Raw genomic sequence first — 21426 nt, 5'->3', positions numbered from 1 at the left:
GCTTTACTTTCTAGATTGTGTTAAAATGGCTTGGGAGATGATTCCTTAAATAGGCAAAGGGCTTGAGGGATCAAGGGATAGGGTGCAAGGATGGGAGAAAGCTTATGGAAGGTTTAGATTGAATGAGAGGAGAGCACATGGATTGTGCTTCCTTACAGCCAATCAGGGAGTGACACATGTCACAGGGTCATTGGTTAAAGAAAGAGGGGTTGAGGGGTCAACAAAGGAGGCTCAAAGCTCATAAAGACCCTCATAATGGCTTATAAGAGCAATGAATGGGCTTGTAAGAGTCATTTATGGCTTTGTGGGCTTCATAAAGTTTTATGGTTGGGATATTTGTGACATAGTTGAGATATTTTGACTTGGGTTAGATTAAGAAAGTCTTAAGCTTGACTTAGGAATGTGCAAATGATTAAGGCTTGGATTAGGCTTGGGTTAAGATTAGATTGGCTTGTTAGAGATGGGCAAGTGGATGGCATTTAATGAGGGTAGGTGAAGGAGGAGATATTTGTTGTCTTTGGCTTGAGTTAGCAAGTCTTAACCCATGTTTAGGGAATGTGACAAGGTTAATGGGGGATTAGGATTAGGGTCAAAGATAAGGATTGACATCTTCTAGAAGAGTTTAGGCTTTGGATGAGGATGAAGACTTTCTAGAAGAGTCTAGAACTTCCTAGGATGAGGATAAATAAGGTTTTTAGAAAATAAATAAAGTTTTATTTATTTCAAGAGTTTGGGTTGAGGAGATATTTATTAAAATATTTTTAATAAACATGAGGATTAATATTTAATCTTAATTAAATATTTTGAGTTGGGATTAGGGGTAGGAACTGATGGGATTAGCCTTTAGTCAAAATTAAAGAAGGATTAGAAGATTTAGGAAGAGGTTAGTGGTCTTAAAGAAATTGGCCAAGTTTTGGGCAAAAAATAAATTATTTATTTATTTTGGGATTTTTGGTCAATTTATTAATTAAATAATTAATAAATAAGGAAATAATGTTTAAATAAGATTTAAACATTTTTGGGAGGTATTCTTTAATTAAATATTTTTAATTAAGATAAAGGGATTTAATGGCATAAAAATAAATAAATTAATTAATTAATTAATGATGATGTCATCAGGGACTTTTTCAAAAACTATAAATACTTTATTTTCTAAAGGATTTTTAGGTGTCTACACTACCAAGTACCTCATCCTCAAGCACCTCAAGGAGGTTTTCACCCTTGGATACATCTTTCTTTCTTTTTACTTTTTTTAGTAACGTACTTGATATTAGAATCAATCATATTTTTTTCTAATTCACTATTGGAGGAGATCATAGTTTTAAGGGAACTAAGATAACAAGCGATCTCATAATCATTTTGGAAAGTTAGAAGTTCAAGTCATTGATGTTGTTGAGACTATTCCATGAGATAAGGATTTACGAGTGGAAGGGAGTGGAAGGTTCAAGGTTGTTGATGGTAAAAGCAGTCATCTCTAGTGATAATAAAATTGAAGTCTATAAGGTCCCCTTAAAAGTATCTAGATTAATTAGTCACTTGGGATGGTCAACTTGGTCAACAAGTACAGCTTGAGAGTTGAACTTGTCAAGCCTTATGTATGACTTATCACCTACTTCAAGTTGATTAGCATAACAATAAATGAAATCCATACATAATTAAATAGACTGCACTGAGAATGTATCATATTCATACTCATATAGATTAGTTTTTTCTTCCCTTTATAGTACTTATGCAACATATCTATGAATTATTGTTTTCTTAGGATCCTCAACTTCAGATTCTTTATTTTGGTGAGATGTTGAAGCTTTGACAACATAGTTAATGTGGTGTTCAACATTGTTTCCTTCCTAAAGAATACTAGCAAAAGGGAAAATATCTTCATCACTATTTTCTTGATTCTTTGTGCTAATAGTCATGGTTTCTTCATCTAAACTATCAAAACCATTAGGTGCACAATCAAAGATACAAAGGTAATCAATAAAATGAAATCCCAAAATAGTTGTATCCCTACAAATTCAGCCTTTAAGATGACTTAGGGTTTCCATGAGAGCATTCATTTTAGCATTTAAAGGACCATAACTAGGGTAACCCATCTTGTGAAGAAATTCATAACCTTTTCAATATTTCTTGGGGGATATCTCAGTAGTAATAGTATTCTCATTGATAGTATCATCTTCGTCATGATAGATCTAGTTTCCAATAGTTGTTTCCTTTTTTTTCATCCTCTAATGGTACACAAGCTTGAACGAAGGTCCCATAAATAGTCATGGCTAAGGAAGAAGGCTTCATGATTCTAGAAGGTCATCCATATGAGTGTGGATAGACAATAAGTGTAGCTATGGATTGCAATATGTATTCACCCATCCCTATATTCATCATTTAAAGTTTCTTCTCACATTCAGCAAGACTTTTGTAACTCTATTATGAGGTAAAAAAGTCTCAGTGCTCACAACGTTGATTGACAAATTATTATCTTTAGAAATATAACCCATTGACAAATCATAAGTGCGATTTCCTCCATATTTGTAAAAATGTAATAAAGGGTTCACCAGTCTTTGTTTTAGGTTGCATAGGTCCAAATTAGTACCAGGTTGTTGAATATTCCATGAATAATGTTGGAAAAACCTTTCTGCAAGCTCATCAAAATTTCTTAAGGGGAGGTGTAATCTCAGTGAACCATTCCATAGCTTGGCCAAAAAGGATCCTAGGGAACAATATCATGAGATAGATATTATTGTGCATAAACTCCATGCTCAAAGTGTAGAATTGTCTAACATAGTCATAAGGGTGATCCCCATTCCCATTCCCAAATAAAATTCATGTGAAACAACATTAACTTGTCAAGACAAGTTTCTAGAATAGTAGACTCAAGACAAGAATCTAGGCAATGTTTTATAGTAGTCCAGGTGATAGTTTGATAGCCAAAATGACACTTCTTAGAAATGTCAAATGATACTTTAGAAATGGGTGAAACTTTGGGTAATTTATAGGTGACAAAACTCAAAATAGGCAAGTGATACTTCTGAAGTATGGTACATGATTTCTCACTTCTACACTAGAAACTAAGACAACAAGGTCCTAATTTTGACATGAAATCTCAATTTTATTATTTCTTTGGAAAATTTGACGATGTGGACTATTTTGATGACAACAATTTTTTTGAGTTTTAATAAGTGAAATGTAGCACAAACAATAGTCCTCAAACAATGAAACAAGAGATAAAATAACCTTATAGATGCAAGCACATGTAAAGTCTAATTGGGAAGATCCCTAAGAAACTACTATATGTGTATGCTCAATATATTTCTATGGGTCTAGAAAATCTCAAAGACACATTCAAGAACATTCTACCTAAAGGTTACAACTCATGACTCAATACCTTAGCCCACAACTTGATGCTCTCTTCCCTTGCACAAATTGGTTTCCCACAATAGATATTGGTTTTGTTCTGGAAGTGTTATTAACACAACCAAAGGAATATATATGGTGAGTGTAAATCTTGGGGTGATCTAGGTAATCCACTTAGATCAATCCTTGCACCAAGATATTGATTGGCTAAAGAAAGGTGGTTTCTAATATAAGGTTCTTCATAAGGAATCTATTCATAGCATCCCTCTAGCATTTGATATAGAATAAAGGCCTCACAACCACAAAAGAATTCAAATAGTAATTTCCCCATGGTCCTTATCCCATGAACATCCTCACTGGAGTGAAAAAAGATACTATGGCTCCCAAGGTCTTCACCTTTATCTAGGGCTTTATGATTATAGTGGGTTGGATTAGCTAGATTCGCTTATTACCACGTGGTTCATTCCTATTAGTATATTTCCACTAATAGAAGGCCCTCTAAAAGTAAAAGATCACACTAAGAGGTCTATACATAAGTGAATAAAAAATGTAGGTTAATATTTCTAATTCACCGAAAGAAGGTGAAGAGCATACTCTCCTATTCCAAGTGCTTCTCCCAAAGACACCAACAAAATATTAATTAAAGTCACTAAAGAGTGACTTGTCCTCTCACTTTTTTGATCTTACTAATGGTTCAAGATTTATGATTCGCCCAAGGAAGGTGAAGATTAGACTCTTCTACTCCTAATATATACCTTAGTAATGATTATTATGTGCCTAATGAAAAGAAAGGACTAGTACAAGAAGCACTATTATGAAAGACACAATATAAATATATTATTTCTTTTTCTTTTTCTTAGGGCATCCTTGCAAAATACTTGTTAGTGGCCCTTTTTATATTCAATCTCTTTCAAGCAATAAATCCTAAAAAAACACAAGTTAGGGCATTAAACATGTGCAAAATGAAATCAAAACCCTAAAAAATACTTGTTAGGAGATGTTAGATGATCAATAAACCTAAAATGAAAGGAACTAAATGTAATACAACTACTAAACTTAGACTATGTAGGTAAGAAGAATTGGATGACATTTTGTAGACTGATAGAGTATTGGATGATATACCCTACTAAAGTTGGGAAATACTTCATACCCAGGTGATAAAGTGTGTTAAATAAAGGTGATATTTTGCCAATAGATAGGTGATATTTCATGTTTAACACAAATTTGATGCGATGAGAATTCAAGGGTACCCCTATTGGAGGTAGTCTGGAGGTAATTTGTAGCCTTTATAAATTTGTTATGTTTGTTAAAAAAAATTACATATAGTGGGATCCCTCAAACTTATGTCTTTTAAGAGTTGGTTAATTATAATTGAGTGTAGTGTTGTTTCTTAGTGTGAATTTTTTTCAATGGTTCAAGACAGTGATTAGGTTCAGTTATTGCTTCATGTGAAATTTTTTGAGTTGGGTTTAAGATAAAGTTTTCCCCTTCTTTTTTAAGTTGAGATCACCCCAAGGGTTAATTAGGTGTAGATCCCTATACAAAAGTTTAGAGTAAGCATGGTCATCTAGAACATGATCCCCCTTCCTATGATCCCATCCTATGCTTAATTGATTTTGTATATTCACTTTAAAATCATTTATCTTTGATCAAGTCATCAATTTAGTATCTATTTGATTATAACATATAGTCTGACCACCTTCTCCCAAGTCTTAACTTAAGTAGAAGTACTTGTCCCCTTTTAATTGAAGAAAATCCCCTTTATTCTATGTGCACACATGAAAAAGGGATTTCCTATTTTAAAAATAAAAGAAAAACATTTTTCTGTACACATAAAATGCATACTTTCCAAGGAAATGGAATCTCTCTTTTACCTCTTATTCTCCTCCATGTGTATTTTTCCTCTTAACCACAACCATTGATTTTGCCTCTTGAGATTCTTATGTACCAAAGTCAACATTAGGTTTATTCTCCACCATATATTTTGCCTCTTAATCTCTACTATAAATTTTCTTTATGAGGCTCTCTCCCCACTCTTTTATATCTTAGACTCTCATGCTAGTGTTTGTATGCAAGAAAACCTAACTTGTCAGGAGCAACGCAAATAAGCAAACATTAGTTGTAACATGTGCATATGAAAGATTGGAAATGATTGGAAATACAACTAAAATAAACTTGCGTTTAACAACTTATGAAACCACAAATTAAGAGTCCTCATGCAACGTCAAAGCAACTCAAGAAGGGCACCTATAATAGGCCTTGTTGGTGTGCTTTAGATTGGAGGAATGTGAGTGTGCTCTCCCCAAACACAACTATTGAATCCCTTAATTGATAAATGAATATGCAAAATGTGACATGAGTCTATACTAAGATAAATGGAGAACACTTCAAGCAATGGCTATGGAAGCAACCATACTTGAAAGTACTCAAAGGATATGGATATGGATGCAAGAAATCAAATGTTAACAATGAAAATGCAAATGAACTAGCAACTACCAAAAGTTAGTAACAATGCATAAAATCTCTAAAAGCTCTAGAACTATAATAGCATGATAACAATGCATATAGAGGAGATGAAAAATGCTTGAGAGAAGAGCTCTATTTATAGGTTTGAGAGAGGCCTTGAGGAGGTGGCATCCATATGGCATCCACATAGGTGCCACAAAGGAGACACGTGGGCTAAAGGACAAGCCATGCAAAAGTCAAAAAGAGCCTCTATGGTTGAGAGGCTCAAGGTGTGCTCACAAATGTGTGAGCAACCTTAGGGGAAGGAGCGGGGGACAAAGGTGTAAGAGGTTTAAATGAAGTGGAAGCTTTATTGGATCATGAGCTTCTCACAACATGTGTGAGAAAACACTTAGGAGCTAAAAAGGTGATTTAAAGAGGTTTAGGATAATAAAGTGGGATTAAGTAGTGGGTAGGCTTAGAAGGATGACAGTGATAGGTGTAGACTAGGTTTTAGGATGGGATTAAGATTAAGTTAAATAAGATTTGACTTAATCATGGGATTAAAGAATTTAATAAAGTGGAGAGAATTAAATAAATTGAAATTTATTTAAAAGGGGATTTATGGAGCACTATGTATTAAATGAATTTAATACATTAGATGAGGAGTATTCAATTTAGATTTGAATACCTTACAGACATGAAACTATTTTATTAAATAAGTAGAAGAATGTGACAAATATAATTAATTAATAAATAAATAATTATAATGTCAAAAGAAATATTAAATGAATTAATATAGCATTTGGGACAATTTTGAGCGTTTATAGTGTTATTTTGTCATTTTGTTTACTTGCATTATAGAGGACTTAAGCCCACATCTTGCACTCGTATTGTAGCTTACATACATTCTAGTTTAGTGTTTCTTTCACAAGCATTTAAACTAGAAAATCTATCTTAACTAGGGGTATTGTAATACTTATCTTTGATAGATTAGCTTAGATTTTACTTGCATTGCATTTAGTTTACTCTCAATCTTAGTTTGAGTTTTCATTGAATTTTCTTTATTATCTTTCTTTCTATCGTGCACCTTGAAAGAGTCTCTATTGGGTTCATTTGAGAGCCAACCAATTACACTATTTCATTCTTTCACATCATGGATAGGAAGCTATAAGGTTCCTCTCAAGTGCCTCTCTGCATGAGATTCTTTCAGGATAAGGTTTTATAGAAGTGTGCTACATTTTTGGTGCCCACCATAGGGATATACTCTAGGGTTTAGCTTCATTTTTCTTTCTTATTGTGTTTTCCTTGCATTATTTTGTCAAAGGTTCATTAAAAAAAATTCTCTCCTAGAATATCATATGATACTATGCAGTACTATTTTGTGATATTTCATATAACTTGCAAGTGATCCTTACCACTGTATGGACTATCATTTTCATGCAAAAGCATCCTTGGTTGGCTGAAAATCTTCCATATTGGGGTATTTTGGCTTTGGAGTTGGAGGACTTAGTCAATGAAGAGGTGACACTTGGTTGATACTTAGTTTTTCATGGTTTATATGTTAACTGAGTGACTCAATTAAGGAAGGTGTTAGATGATGCTTGGGGCACTCGGTAGATACTATAAGCTTGATTTATACTAGGAGCTCAATAGTACTGCTTCCCAAGTTGCTTGGTCAGTGAAGTGACTTGGTCCGTAAAGGAGGAACTCGGCATATACCGTGGCCTGGTTGGATTGGGACTTGACAGTAGTGTTGCTTGAGTTGGCTCAATCAATGATAGAGTTTAGCTATGCTTGGTGGAATGTTGATGCTCAATGGTGGTTTTTGACACTCAATTTTCTCTTGGTCTTTGTGGTACTTGAGTTGTATGTGAGTTGACATTTGGCATTTAATTTGGGTTTTGGGTAGTTAATGAGTGTTACAACCGACTTGTGGCTTATGCAAATATTTAATGTAAGGGTTTATTTTAATTTGTATTGGGCTAGGCAGACTTGTGGCTTAGTTGGGTATAAGTAAGGGGGGTCTTGTGGAGTCTTAAGGTAGATTATGATACTTGTCCATTTATGGGTGATCCCCCTATGATTTTACAATAAACATGATAAGATCAGGGATAGCTTTAGTGGTGAATATTCACCAAATGATGAATTTCACTCATTGTCGACCTTGAATTTTTCAAAACAAGTTACACTTTTGGGCTATTTTTCATGTCACCTACAATTTATGAAAATTAGGTCCCATGCTTAGAATAATCGCCACTAATGATATGTAATTATTTTTATTTTGGTGATGACTTCGTCGATGCAATTTAACCTTTCCATATGGTAAGTCAAATATTTTTGCCTACAATATCCCAAGCTTATCTTGTTCAATGGACACATTCACTAATATGTGGCAAATCTTTAAGTTAGGTTATACATTAAGTACATATACTTGACATGTGTCTCTATTGTGGACAAGTGTCATTATTCTGGAGATTCTCTCTAAAACTTGCTTTCCTTTAATATTTTGGCCTGAAATAGGATTCATACCAATGTTTTGGGATCATCTAACAATTATAAAATGGTGATTGTGTTTTAGATGATATAAAATTGATGGAGACACAACCAAAGACTAGAATGAACACACAGGAAAAGGTAAAATATTATTATTAATGAAAAATGCCCTATGGGCTTACAACAATATGATTCTGGAGAAAGAAATCCTCCACACAATACCTTCTCTCTAACTCCACTAAGTGTCACCTTTACAATGCCAAAAATGTTCTTAAATAAGCCCAAAATGGTTTAGGGTTAGGAATACATTCAATAATATGCTAGTTGGCATCCACAACCAAAATGGAAGGTTCCATAAATCACGTTAGAAATTAGTGTAAAATTAGAAGAATCCAGAAACGATAGTCAAACTTTCGGGAGGCATAACTTTTGAACTGTAGCTCTGATTGATGAACTGTTTACATTTTTGAAAAGCTCTCAAAGTGCTCTACAGGTCTATGGACCAACTTCACTCATCTCCCATTTTTTGGCCCTATACGAGGCCATTTAGTGCCCCATATCTGACTTTGAAGCGCTCTTAGGAGGTCTCCAGGAATCAAAAAATTGCAATAACTTTCTAACCGTGAAGCCTGTTGACCTGATTCTTTTTCTGGAGTGTTCTAAATTATAAATATAATCAGCCCTCCAATTTACACCCTCTAAATCACCATAATTATGGCTCAATTACATAGTCCTATTTTTTAGCATTTACATGTATCCCAAGGTGCTTAAAAACTCTAACCTGGAACATTAATAGTGGAACTGTGAGAGTTGGAACCTTTATTTGACCCAAATGGGTACCCAAAAATGAAAACACATTAAACAAAAACTATACCTAAGCATATTTTTTGGTGATACAGGATTGCCCTTACACCACTGGATGCTCCTGCATCAGACACCCAGGGTAGATTGAAAAGTGACCCTATCACTTTATGGTAGAGGAAAACCCAAATGGGTTACCTCCACTACTACTATCCAAGTTGAGTCCTCTATTGATCATCCTTTCCACTTCACCAGGTACTCCTCATATTGCCTATTTTTGGTACTCCTACCCACATGACTATCCAGAATCTCTTCTATATCCTCCTTCTTAGAACTAGGAATTGGACATGGTTCTAGCGTCAAACCCTCATCTACGCCATCATCATGATATTCTGTTAAGTCTGCAATATTGAAGATAGGAGAAATATGAATCCCATCCGACAACTCCACCTCATATGCATTTCCTGAGTCATGTTTCTTCAAAATTTTACAGGGGCCAAATTTCTTCATCTTCAGCTTGTTGTAAGTACCCACTGGAAACCGTTCCTTTCGTAAGTGTACCATAACCATATCTCCTACTTGAAACTCTTTATGTCTCCTCCTTTAATCAGCCCTAGCTTTATACTATTGATTCATCTTGGTAATGTGTGCATGGTCCTCCTCATGTAGGCTCTTGATATGTTCAGAAAATTCTTCTACCTCGGCACTTATCCTCTCCCCTTGCTCCATCTTCCTCAAGTCTGGTGTAGTCCTTGGGCTACTTCCATACACAATTTGGAATGGTGATCTACCAGTACTCCTATTTACAGAGTTATTGTAAGAAAATTCTATTTGTAGTAGAATCAAATCCCACCCCTTGGGCTTATCTCCCACTAAACACCTCAGCAAATTGCCCAAACTTCTATTTACCACTTCAGTCTGTCCATCAGACTGCAGATGATGTGTAGAACTGAACCTCAATTCTATCCTCAACTTCTTCCATAAATTCCTTTAGAAATACCCCAAAAATTTAGTATCTCTATCGGAAACAATACTCTTTTGGAGACCATGTAGTCTCACCACCTCTCTGAAAAACAAATCTGCAATATGTACAATATCATGAGTCTTGTGGCATGGGATGAAATGTGCCATCTTGGAGAACCTATCAACCACCACAAATACTGAGTCATTACCCCTTTGTGTCCTTGGAAATCCAAGAACAAAATCCATACTTATGTCCTCCCAAGGCTTTGATGGAATAGGCAACGGCTAATAAAGTTCAGTATTGTGACTAAATGCTTTGGCTACTTGACACACTTGACAACTCTGCACAAATTTTTTCACATCTTGTGACAATTGAGGCCAAAAATAATGTTCTCTAAGAATAGCAATGGTCTTATCTTGACCAAAGTGTCCTGCTATTCTCCCACTGTGTTTCTCTTTGATTAGGTTTTCCCTCATGGAACTCCTTGGAATGCATAATTGACTACCCTTGAACAACATACCATCCTGAATCAAATAGTCTAGCCACCTAGTTTTTTTTACAGTAACAAGTTCTTTACAAGCCTTCCATGCTTCAGCAAAATCAGGATCCTCAAGGTACAGATGCTTGAGTTCATCAAAACCAACCACTTCGACCTGCATTACTATAAGCAACAACTGTCTCCTACTCAATGCATTTGTAACCCTATTAGACTTTTCACTTCTATGTTTCAACACAAATGTATAGCTCTTCAAGAACTCTACACACTTCATATGTCTTTGGTCCAATTTACCTTGGCTATTTAAGTATTGCAATGCCTAATGATCAATATACATGGCTATTTAAGTATTGCAATGCCTAATGATCAGTATGCATGGCTATTTAAGTATTGCAATGCCTATTGATCAGTATACAAGACAAATTCTTTTGGCAATAAATAGTGCCTCCATTTCTTTAAGGCCTAAACTATTGCATAGAACTCCTAGTCATAAACATAATACTTCTTCTTTGCATCATTCAATTTTTCACTAAAATATGCAATAGGCTTACCTTCTTGGCTCAATACAACCTTAATAGCACTGCCACTAGCATCACAATCTACCTGGAATACTTTAATGAAATTTGGAAGTGCCAACATAGGTTTCTCTGTCACCTTCTTCTTCAACAATTCAAAACTCCTTGTAGCTATTGTAGTCCATTTGAACTCTTTTCTATCTCCCCTTATTGTTTCAGTTAGGGTGCACATATGCCACTAAAATTCCTAATGAACTTTTTGTAAAAACTAACCAGACCATGAAATGATCTTACCTCAGTAGCAGACCTTGGAGTAGGCCATTCCAAGATGGCTTTTACCTTTTCCGGATCCATTTTGAGACCCTCAGATGATAGAACAAACTCCAAGTAGACTAACTCCTTTTTTTATAAAGCTACACTTCTTCAAATTAATCAACATTTTCTCTTCCCTCAACCTTTCAAGGACACTACGAATGTGCAATAAATGTTCATCCAAAGTCTTGCTGAAAATTAAAATATCATCCAAATAGACAATAACAAATTTTCCCAAGAATTTCTTTAGTACCTCATTCATAAGCTATGAAGGTGCTTGGTGCGTTGGTTAGTCCAAAAGGCATGAATAACCACTCATATATACCCTCCTTGGTCTTGAATGCAGTCGTCCACTCATCTCCTTCTCGGATCCATATTTTGTGATAGCCACTCTTGAGATCTATCTTTGTGAAGTACTGAGCTCCACTCAAGCATTCCATAAGATCATCCATTCTTGGAAAAGGAAATCAATACTTGATGGTTATCGTGTTTATAGCTTGAGAGTCGGTTCACATTCTCCACTCTCCATCCTTCTTTGGTGCTAGTATTGTAGGTACTGCACATGGACTCGGGCTCTCCTAAATCAAACCCTTCCTCAATAGCTCCTAAACCTATCTATTTAGCTCCTCAATTTTAGTAGGAGTCATCCTATGAGCAGCCTTGTTAGGCAAACTAGCTCTAGGGATTAAATCTATCTGATGACTGATCTCTATCAGAGATGACATCTCCATACTCAATTAAGAGGCCTAAAACTTCAGGTGGAACTTCACTACTACCTTCCTTATCTCTTCTAGGAATCAAAGCATAACACATATGCTGATGTTTCATACCATCCAAAAAATTTCTTCCATCAACAAGACATATCCTAGCACTACTGCATACCTTTTCATCTTCTTTTATCATGGGCTTCAGTTTGTGGCGAACTCCATCCTTGGTCAGAGAGTATGTATTTGCATGACCATCATGTACAACATGTCTTTCAAATTGCCACAGTCTTCCCAACAATAAATGGCAGACATCCATTGGAATAATGTCATAGAGAACTTCATCATGGTAACTCCCAATCTTGAACTTCACCAAACACTGTTCACTGACCAAGACGTTATGATCATCCTTCACCCAAGCAATCCAATAGGGTTGGGGTTGTTTTTCCCTTTTGAGCTTTAGCTTAGAGACCATCTCTTTAGACACCAAGTTGTCAGTGCTACCACCATCAATAATCACATCACAACACTTATCCTCGCACCTGGACCTGGTACGAAACAAACTCCTCCTTTGTCTAGGTTCAATCTCACCACTTAGTAAGACCCTTTCATTTACGAGAACCTCTCCTCTTTCTGCATCCTTATAATGTGATGACTGTGCATCTTCGTCCACATGAGCAACCCTTGCTTGACCATTAGCCCTCCTATCTGTCCTTCCTTGTCGTTGAGGGCATTCAAAGGTACGATAACCTTCTTCATTGCAATGAAAATAGGTACCACGGAAGCCTCCTCTTCCTGATCCTTGTCCATGTCCTCTACCTCTTCCTCTCTGATCTCCAAAGTTTTAATCACAAGAGCAGTTGAAACCCTCATCTCTTTGGTTTTTGCTAGTACCCACATCTTCATTTTTCTTCTGGGTCTCATTTTGGCCTCTAGATGATTCCTAGATAGATTTTATTGCTTGTTTTAAACCTTTCATTTTCTTGAACAAATCAAGCTCGTAATCAACAGAAATGAACTGCTTCTTTAGTTTGTCCACCTTGTGATTTTCTCCTTTCCTCTTCTATTCCTTTTCAGCTAAACCTCTTGCCACTAGATTTTGGCACAACCTTTCATTTTGGCCTTCACAAATTTAACCCTCTCAGGGTCTCTGATATCCTCATACTCAAAATACTCCTCTAGTTCATTGATCCAATCGATCAACTCATCCAGGTTTAGGGTTCCCGAAAACATACCCACATCAATTTTAGGTCTTTTTCCAAGCTTATAAATGGCCCTAAAAAGCCTCTCCTCTGCCTAATTTAGGACTTCCCCTTCACCTTCCCCTTCCTATCCAATTTCTTCTTCTTCATTTTCTTCCTCACTTTCATTTTCTGCAACAACATTTAGTCCTCTAAGGATCTCCTTCTGCAATGCTTGAACCTACCTCTGAAGGGCTCTAACCTCCTTAGGATTAATAGCTCCAACCCTTCCACCACCCTCTCTTCGTGGAGGCATCTTCTTGACTCAAACCCACAACCACACAATCCTAGTGCAAACTACCTCACAGTCAGCCCTCTATCTACACACTCAGGAAAACTTGTTCTGATACCAGTTGATGGAGACACAACCAAAGACCAGAATGAATACACAGGAAAAGGGAAAATATTATTATCAATGAAAAATGCCCTATGGGCTTACAACAATATGATTTTGGAGAAAGAAATCCTCCACATAGCACCTTCTCTCTAACTCCACTAATTGCCACCTTTACAATGCCAGAAATGTTCTTAAATAAGCCCCAAATGGTTTAGGGTTATGAATAAATTCTAGAATATGCCGGTTGGCATCCACCACCAAAACGAAAAGTTCTAGAAATCACGTTAGAAGTCGGTGTAAAATTAGAAGGATCCAAAAATGGTAGTTGAACTTCCAGGAGACATAACTTTTGAACCATAGCTCTGATTGATGAACCATTTACATTTTTGGAAAGCTCTCGAAACGCTCTACAACCCTATGGACCAGCTTCACTCGTCTCCCATTTTTTGTCCTTATACGAGGCCTTTTAGTGCCCCATATCTGATTTTGAAGCGCTCTTAGGAGGTCTCCATGAACTGAAAAATTGCAATAACTTTCTAACCGTGAAGCCTTTTGACCTAATTCTTTTTCTGGAGTGTTCCAAATTACAAATATAATCATCCCTCCAATGTAAACCCTCTAACTCACAATAATTATGGCTCAATTACATAGTCCTATTTTTTCGGCATTTACATGTATCCCAAGGTGCTTAAAAACTCTAACCTAGAACACTAATAGTGGAACTGTGAGAGTTGGAACCTTTATTTGACCCAAATGGGTATCCAGAAATGAAAACACATTAAACAGAAACTATTCCTAAGCATATTTTTGGGTGATACAGGATTGCCCTTACACCACTAGATGCTTCTGCATCAAAAATTATGGTTTCTTGATATTTGTACTTCCCGTTGCAAGTTTCTTTAATAATTAAAGATTTGCTAGGGTTTTATAGAATTTCCATACAATAAAAACAAAATTGCGAATAAAAATATTTTTTTTCCTTGTTTGAAAAAATAAATTGCCAATAGAAATTAAAATTTTCCCCTACACTAATCTTGGATTCACCATAATTTTATATTTTTTTCCAAAGGGGGTTTCTTAAAGTTATCAATGGATAAGAGTACCCTTTTTATATTATGACTGTTGATAAGATCATAATTATAAAATATTCTTATGTTATTTCAAATGGTGTCTTAAAGCCCTATGAGAAGTTTTTATAGAGATTTGTGTAACTTATCCTATGGGTACTCTAGTGTCTAAATGGTGATGATGATGAAAATGATATAGTGGGAGTATTCATCATAATCGTAATGTGCATATTGTTTTGTAAGATCCACATTCAATATTTTCTTCGTTGCATTATCATTGTCAAATATAGAAAGTAAAGTGTGCATGTTACATTAAAATTGTCCCTTGAAGATTCATCTCTATGTAAATCAAGAGGTGTATAATATGGAATATATAGTGACTCACATACAACAAGAGAAAATTTTAAAAATTATAACAAAATGTGAAAGGAAAAAATATAAATTTGTATTATACTTTTCTAAAAAATTATCTATGCATATACATATTTTCAAAATCAAGCACCTAAATGTGATATTTATGATTTGAATTTTGATGATGTACATATTTTCAAAATCAAACACCTAAGTAAATTCATAAAAAAGTTAATAAATATTTTTTAATAATTTAAAAAAAATTAAAATATTACAGTTTTCATATATAATGTCAATCTTGATTAATTATTTTATAATTTAAATATCAACACTAGAAAACATTCTCCCCTTACTACCATATATGTATATCCAAAACAAAACAAAACAAAACAAAAACTTTAGATTTATTTATATATTCTTAACAACTTTTAATCATCTATATATCCCATCATAAACAGAAATAATTGCAATGAATAAATATATCATATGGCATGTCTATAAATATGATAAGCATTGCTACTAGGAGGGGCTCCCTTCATACTTTTCGAAAAGAGACTACATAGTTTGGAGGAGACTGCTCTGTATATGCTATATGCTCCTTCACTCACTGCAAACTCTGAAGATCCTCTCAATCTACAACTAAAAATGCCCATGAAACTGCAAAATCTTTCTCCCTTAGTTGATTTCTTCCCAAGTTGAATCTGATACTAAAGCATGTCCAACTCTAACGTGTTATAACTCATAGACATCGATTGGAGATTCAGTACTTTCACAATCATCTAGTAAATTGTTGCCAATATTATCTCTGATAATTCCAAAGTAATCTTCAATTGTACTCAAACTACTTCTCAGAATAGGCTCCTCGCTAATATTGTTCTGAGAAATGGCATTGTCTTCATTTTTCTTGATGTAACGGTCGTCTGTGACTGATTCATCATCCACTATTGGATCCAAGTTCAAATCAGGTAACTCCTGACTTCTCTCTTCCGAAAATGGTGCACAAGTATAGTAAAATTCGTCCCTGTTTGCTAAAGTTTCAATGTGTCTATTTTTATGTGTACCTGGTTACATATGACAAAAAGAGTTAACAGCAATATTAATAAAAAAAATTGCCTGAAACCTAAAGAACGCATTTGACTAGATTACATAAAAAGAGTTCTAATGGCCAAAAATCTTAGCCATAGTTAACATGTTTCAAATTGTATTATATCTTCTCCAGATATGCCTTCAAAAAACAACAATTCCATAAAGACAATATGAGAAGAGTAGATATGATATGTCACCTGCATGAGTTTTCCTTACATCCTTCCTTTCAAGCTCCGTTCTCAGCCTCCTGAATTCAGATTCTATTGAATTTAATTCCACCTCAAATTTAGCCATCTGTGAGTGATAAACTTTTGCAGAGATTTGGGAAGATCTCGCTCCAACCGGATCTTCCCTTTTTTCGGCAGCATAGCAATCCTGCAAGTGCGAAATCAAGCTTCAATTCAATCCCTTTGGAGTCGGACGACAAGAAAGGAGGAGAAATTTAATGAACAACAACCGGTTAAATCCAACAATAACAAACACAGAGGGAACTAGAATATATAAAAAAATGATTTACACAAAGATTGGAAATAACCATGAATTAAGATAGAGAGAAAACATATCAAGAAATAAAAACAGGAATTAGGAAATTCCATGGTAGCTAGACCAAGAAAATTGAAAAAAGAAAACAGGAAGATCATACTTTGATTTATGGATCAGCATAAACATAGATCCAATCTTCCTAATTCTCTACAAATTTCCTTTGGTCATTCATAATTGTCAATAAGCAAAACCCAGATGCAATAGAGCTGTCTTAATTTTATTTCATCTATTTTTATCCAAAAGCTATTATACCCCAGAAATTATAAGCAAGCAATGCTTAAGGATAAGTTCTATTAAACCTTTTCAGTTTTCCTCGAATTGGCAGCAACCAGTTGTTTGTCAGGCATGAAAGCAGCTACATCTGTTGATTTTGAAACATCTACGCTTTTCAGAAGACATTGAGAAATATTGCAAATGACAGACTGGAGAATTTGAAAGTCAGATTCGCTTAGATTGTCTGACAATGATGAATTTTCGAGCAGCAACACTGATAAATTATGCATAGTTCGAACAGCCTTGTGACAATCTTCAGGGGAATCGACACCAGTGCGAATAGGAAATTCATTATTTCCATCCGATCCTTTCTCAAATTTACTCGAATTTGCACAATGAAGAGGCTGTATTTCTTCCCAGTCTTCGAATTCATTGATATCCTGGCCTTCAGATTTGTCTGTGTGTGAATCTGAGGCTGACGAGGAAGAAACATGGGAAGAATCCGACATCAATGATGAAGAAACTCCAGGCGAATGTAAGACTGGTGAACTTTCTGGGGCTGATGAGAAATAATCTTCAAATTGATTACTGTAGGCTGCAAAGTAATCTGACAAATCTGATGAGGAACAATCTTCATAGGAATCTGAGGCGGGTGAAGAATAATCTTCAGAGAAATCTGAGGCGGATGAAGAATAATCTTCGGAGGAATCTGAAGCGGAAGTGGAATAACCTCCACAGAAATCTGCAACCCTCGAAGAAAATCCTTCATGTAACTTTGAGGCCGAAATTTTCCGAGCAATTTCATGGCAACATTTGTTGTGCGGCTTAAAATTGGACATAATTGAACCATCTGCCCATATCTCTGTACATAAAAAGCAAAGAACATGAGCAAAAGTGTGCTCAAGCTTTTCTGAAGAATACAACAAGACAAATTTATCGAGAGTAGCACACTAAAACATTCCAGATCATATAAAATTTTAGCATAATAAGGGGTAAAATGCACATAAAACACTGGCTTTAACAAGATCAGCCCTTCAAATTGTCTTTATTTTTCAGCCATTTATACAGCAAAATTGTTCTCACCTAAAATTCAAACAAATGAATATAGAACGCAAATGATCTGTTCCAAATATTTCAATGAGCTAAAGATTTGCAAAACGACATTGTTCCTGATGTTTTCATGCAAATGATGAGCAAGGAAAGATTCGTTACCCGTTATAGGTCTCTGGCCCCAATTGAATTTTTGGGGATTCTGGGGTTTGAACTGTACGCCATTATTCCTCTTCTTTGTTGGCCAATTTCTTGCAAAATGGCAAAGCTTGCCACAATTTCTATTTCGAATTTGGCTGCTCTGTGTATAATTATCCTTCGAAATCACACTCCCCTTTCCCGATTTATAAGACTCCATTTCCGACTTGCGAACAAAAAATATGTAAGATTCGCGATTTCGGTCCACAAAATAGGATTATAACTTGATTTCTGAATCAAATATGACCGTAATCTTGGATAACTGTGAACAAATCTGTCGCTAAGAGCTCGGTTATTTATATGAACGAATCTGTCGGCCTAGCAAGGGAAATGGTCGCGTCGATAGAATCTGTAAGGAAACCAATGAGAGTTTCAATTAACAATTTTCAAAATACATTCATAGTTTTGTTAGACCGAGCTTATTAGTTCTTCTCATCTAGGAAAGATAATTTATGAAATCTTTTCATGCAATTTTTTTAATTTGATCAGGGGAATCGTCTAATAGGAATAAAGTCTTAAATTTTGTTTAACTAGCTAATTATTAATATTTATTTTTAATAATCTTGAATTATAACTTTTTTTTTGGTCAATAGTTTAAGTGATGAGAAAAAACGCTTTCATCTTTAAAAATATTTTAAAAAATAAAATATTCAAGTTTCAAAGAAGTTCTAATTTTTCACATCATAATATCCAAAGCAAAACAAAAACAAAAACTAGATGTACAATAGCAATTATGGCTTCTTATGTGCTTTATGTAGCTAAGAACGTTATTACTGGTAACCCATATAATTATGACTTCTAGTGAAGGTTCAAACTTTTTTGTTGGTCACTAATGACCTTTGTTTCCTTTGAGTTGCAATTTCTTTCTTCTCTAGATTTATCCAGTTCTATCTTTGCTAGATTCTAACTAAGAGTTTAAAGTGTTGTAGTTTCTTGTACTTTTGGAGTGAAACTTCATTCAAAATACTTGAAGTATAATTGTTTTGATGAGCTTCAAAGATTCTTACTGTCTTCTTTCCTATAAAGAAGTTCAATTTTTTATCAATCCTTAGAATTTTGTCTTGAATAAGAAATCAGAAGGCTTAATTGTTTGTATGGAAAACCATAATTGTAAATCTTTATTGAAGTTTCTTGTCTCATTAATTGTATATTATGATAATCTTTAATCTGAAAGTTGGAAGATTTCATGTACATTTTTCATTTAAATTTGAGATTTTTTTGAGTTAGATTTCTATTGCACAATTTATGTTTGTTGATTGATAAATTGTACTTTTATATTTACTAAGTTATTTTTAAAAAAAATTCAATTGTTAGCTCATTCTTTAGGGTCATTGTAAGAAGTTGGGTCTCACTGTAATGCCCCGCCCGGAGATCCTTGGAAACAAGGATGAAAAACAAGCCAAGAATTTTTATTTATTTTTACAAGTATGAATGCACATGAAAACATCATACAGGGATCACAAAGATCGCAATGGAAGACTTCACCACAATCCTGGCAATCAACGAATCTCCAAACGCCACTACCAAACTGACACACACAAACAAAGCCAACAACGACAACGCACATGATGAGTGCACAAGAAACAACCACTCATCAACAAAACACCAAGCTGGGGTAAAATGCAAAAAGTTGAAATTTGGCTAAGCCTGAAATCCTGAAGCCCTAAAAATTGGCTAAGTCTGGATTTCTGAAGCCTTGAAATTTCCTAGAATCCATAACTTATCTCCGAAAGGTCTGAAACCTATCTCAAAAGATTCGTCACATATATTAAAATATATCTTAAGTATAAGAAACTTATACTTAAACGATATATTTTAAACCCCAAGAGACTAAAACAGAAACATAAAAACTGGATTTCAAGAGAAACTGACAGAATTCAAAATGCAACAGCATAGGGTCGAAGAATGCCCAAAAGGGTATCCAAAAAAACTCTCAAAAAGTTTAGATCATGACAAAAAGTGCCCGCTATCCGCCCACACAGGTTTTTACAAAAAATCGTGCGACACTTCTTACTAAGGGAGGTCGACACTTCTCCTTAAGGCGTGCGACACTCTTCAGTGTCGTACGACATTTCTCAAGAAGGCATGCGACACTTTACAGTCTCGTACAACATTTCTCAAGAAGGCATACGACACTCTTTTAGTGTCGTACAACATTTCTCAAGAAGGCGTGCGATACTTTACAGTATCGTACGACACAGTTTGCAAGGGTGTGCGATAAATTTTTAATGTCACACCATGCTGAACAAATGTCACCCAAAGAACACAAAAACACTCCCAGAAGCACAAAAGACAAAAATAGAGCAAAGAACCTCCACACCGAAGAGTGTCGGATCCACGTAAATCGAGAAATGAACACTCGAAAGCACTAATAGCAAGGAAAGAGGAACATCTATCCAACTAAACCACAACAGTAAGGAACATACTGAAATAAACATCGCAGTAAATAGAAATACCTCACAACAACAAAACAACCAAACTAAGTACGTGGTTCCTTCCAACCATCAATAGCATCATAAGACCATCGTGGGTCCTAGCCATCCCCGCGCGTAACATCCCAAGCCACCGACCAGATTGTCGGTACTGTCATAATAGGGACGTCACTACTACAACATGCACAATATCAGCATAAGGAAATCTAACATGCTAGTGATAACGCATAAGATAATCTTACAGTAGATAACATCACCTATCACATGCTAAATAGCAGTAAGCAACAGATATACTACTAAAGCAAATCACATCATCTAATCATATGCTAAACATCATGATAAGGGAATGCATCAAATAAACTAACATCATCTAAACATGATATCCAAGCATTCCAATGAAAGCATAAATCACAAGGAAGCATATATTGAAACCCGAAGTACCAAATGAACAACATCCAGCAACGGTCGCACTAGGACAAAGATCGTCTCTATACACCGATCCCTAGCAGTGGTGAAGGTAGCTATGCCTCCCAACCACGTAGAACTCGTAGGTCCACACCCACCATGCTGATGGAGATAAAGATCCAACCACAAACACACATAAAGCACAAAATCCAAGGCTAACACTCATGCCAGACAGTATGATGGTTGCAACCAAGAACCTAAGACAATGCAAAGAGTACGGGTCCTGGTCAAACACTCAAAAAGGCTACTAAGTAGGGACTGACATCATGGAGAGTCGCTTGGCATCGAAAAGCCCAAGCTTGGATCGTGCGTTTCAACTCCTCAACAGAGGGCCCCACACACACATTTTATTATCTTAAGTT

The 21426-nt window shown here is 35.3% G+C and overlaps 1 protein-coding gene across 1 annotated transcript; it reads right to left on the bottom strand.

Moving 5' to 3' along the window:
• Window positions 1-15459: 15459 nt before the first annotated feature.
• Window positions 15460-18466, bottom strand: LOC149531406 (uncharacterized). Its single transcript, XM_089811097.1, has 4 exons — window positions 18132-18466; window positions 17006-17781; window positions 16361-16538; window positions 15460-16138 (listed from the first exon to the last, which is right to left on the bottom strand). The coding sequence occupies exons 1-4, from the start codon at window positions 18325-18327 to the stop codon at window positions 15810-15812; spliced, it is 1479 nt and encodes a 492-aa protein (XP_089667223.1). The 5' UTR covers window positions 18328-18466; the 3' UTR covers window positions 15460-15809.
• Window positions 18467-21426: the final 2960 nt, after the last annotated feature.

The sequence above is a fragment of the Cupressus sempervirens genome, chromosome 11, assembly GCF_028749045.1.
Source record: "Cupressus sempervirens isolate cs-2001-9-10 chromosome 11, ASM2874904v1, whole genome shotgun sequence".
Classification (NCBI taxonomy): Eukaryota; Viridiplantae; Streptophyta; class Pinopsida; order Cupressales; family Cupressaceae; genus Cupressus; species Cupressus sempervirens.
Note: the sequence above shows the minus strand (reverse complement) of the source record. Positions and strands in the feature narration are given on the sequence as shown.

What these genes read in the sequence shown, in the direction of transcription:
- LOC149531406 (XM_089811097.1), bottom strand. Translation starts at nt 18,327, where the DNA reads ATGGAGTCTTATAAATCGGGAAAGGGGAGTGTGATTTCGAAGGATAAT. An exon ending in GGGCCAGAGACCTATAACGG is followed by an intron (nt 17,782 to 18,131) that starts GTAACGAATCTT and finishes TTTTATGTACAG; the next exon opens with AGATATGGGCAGATGGTTCA. An exon ending in ATTCGAGGAAAACTGAAAAG is followed by an intron (nt 16,539 to 17,005) that starts GTTTAATAGAAC and finishes TCGCACTTGCAG; the next exon opens with GATTGCTATGCTGCCGAAAA.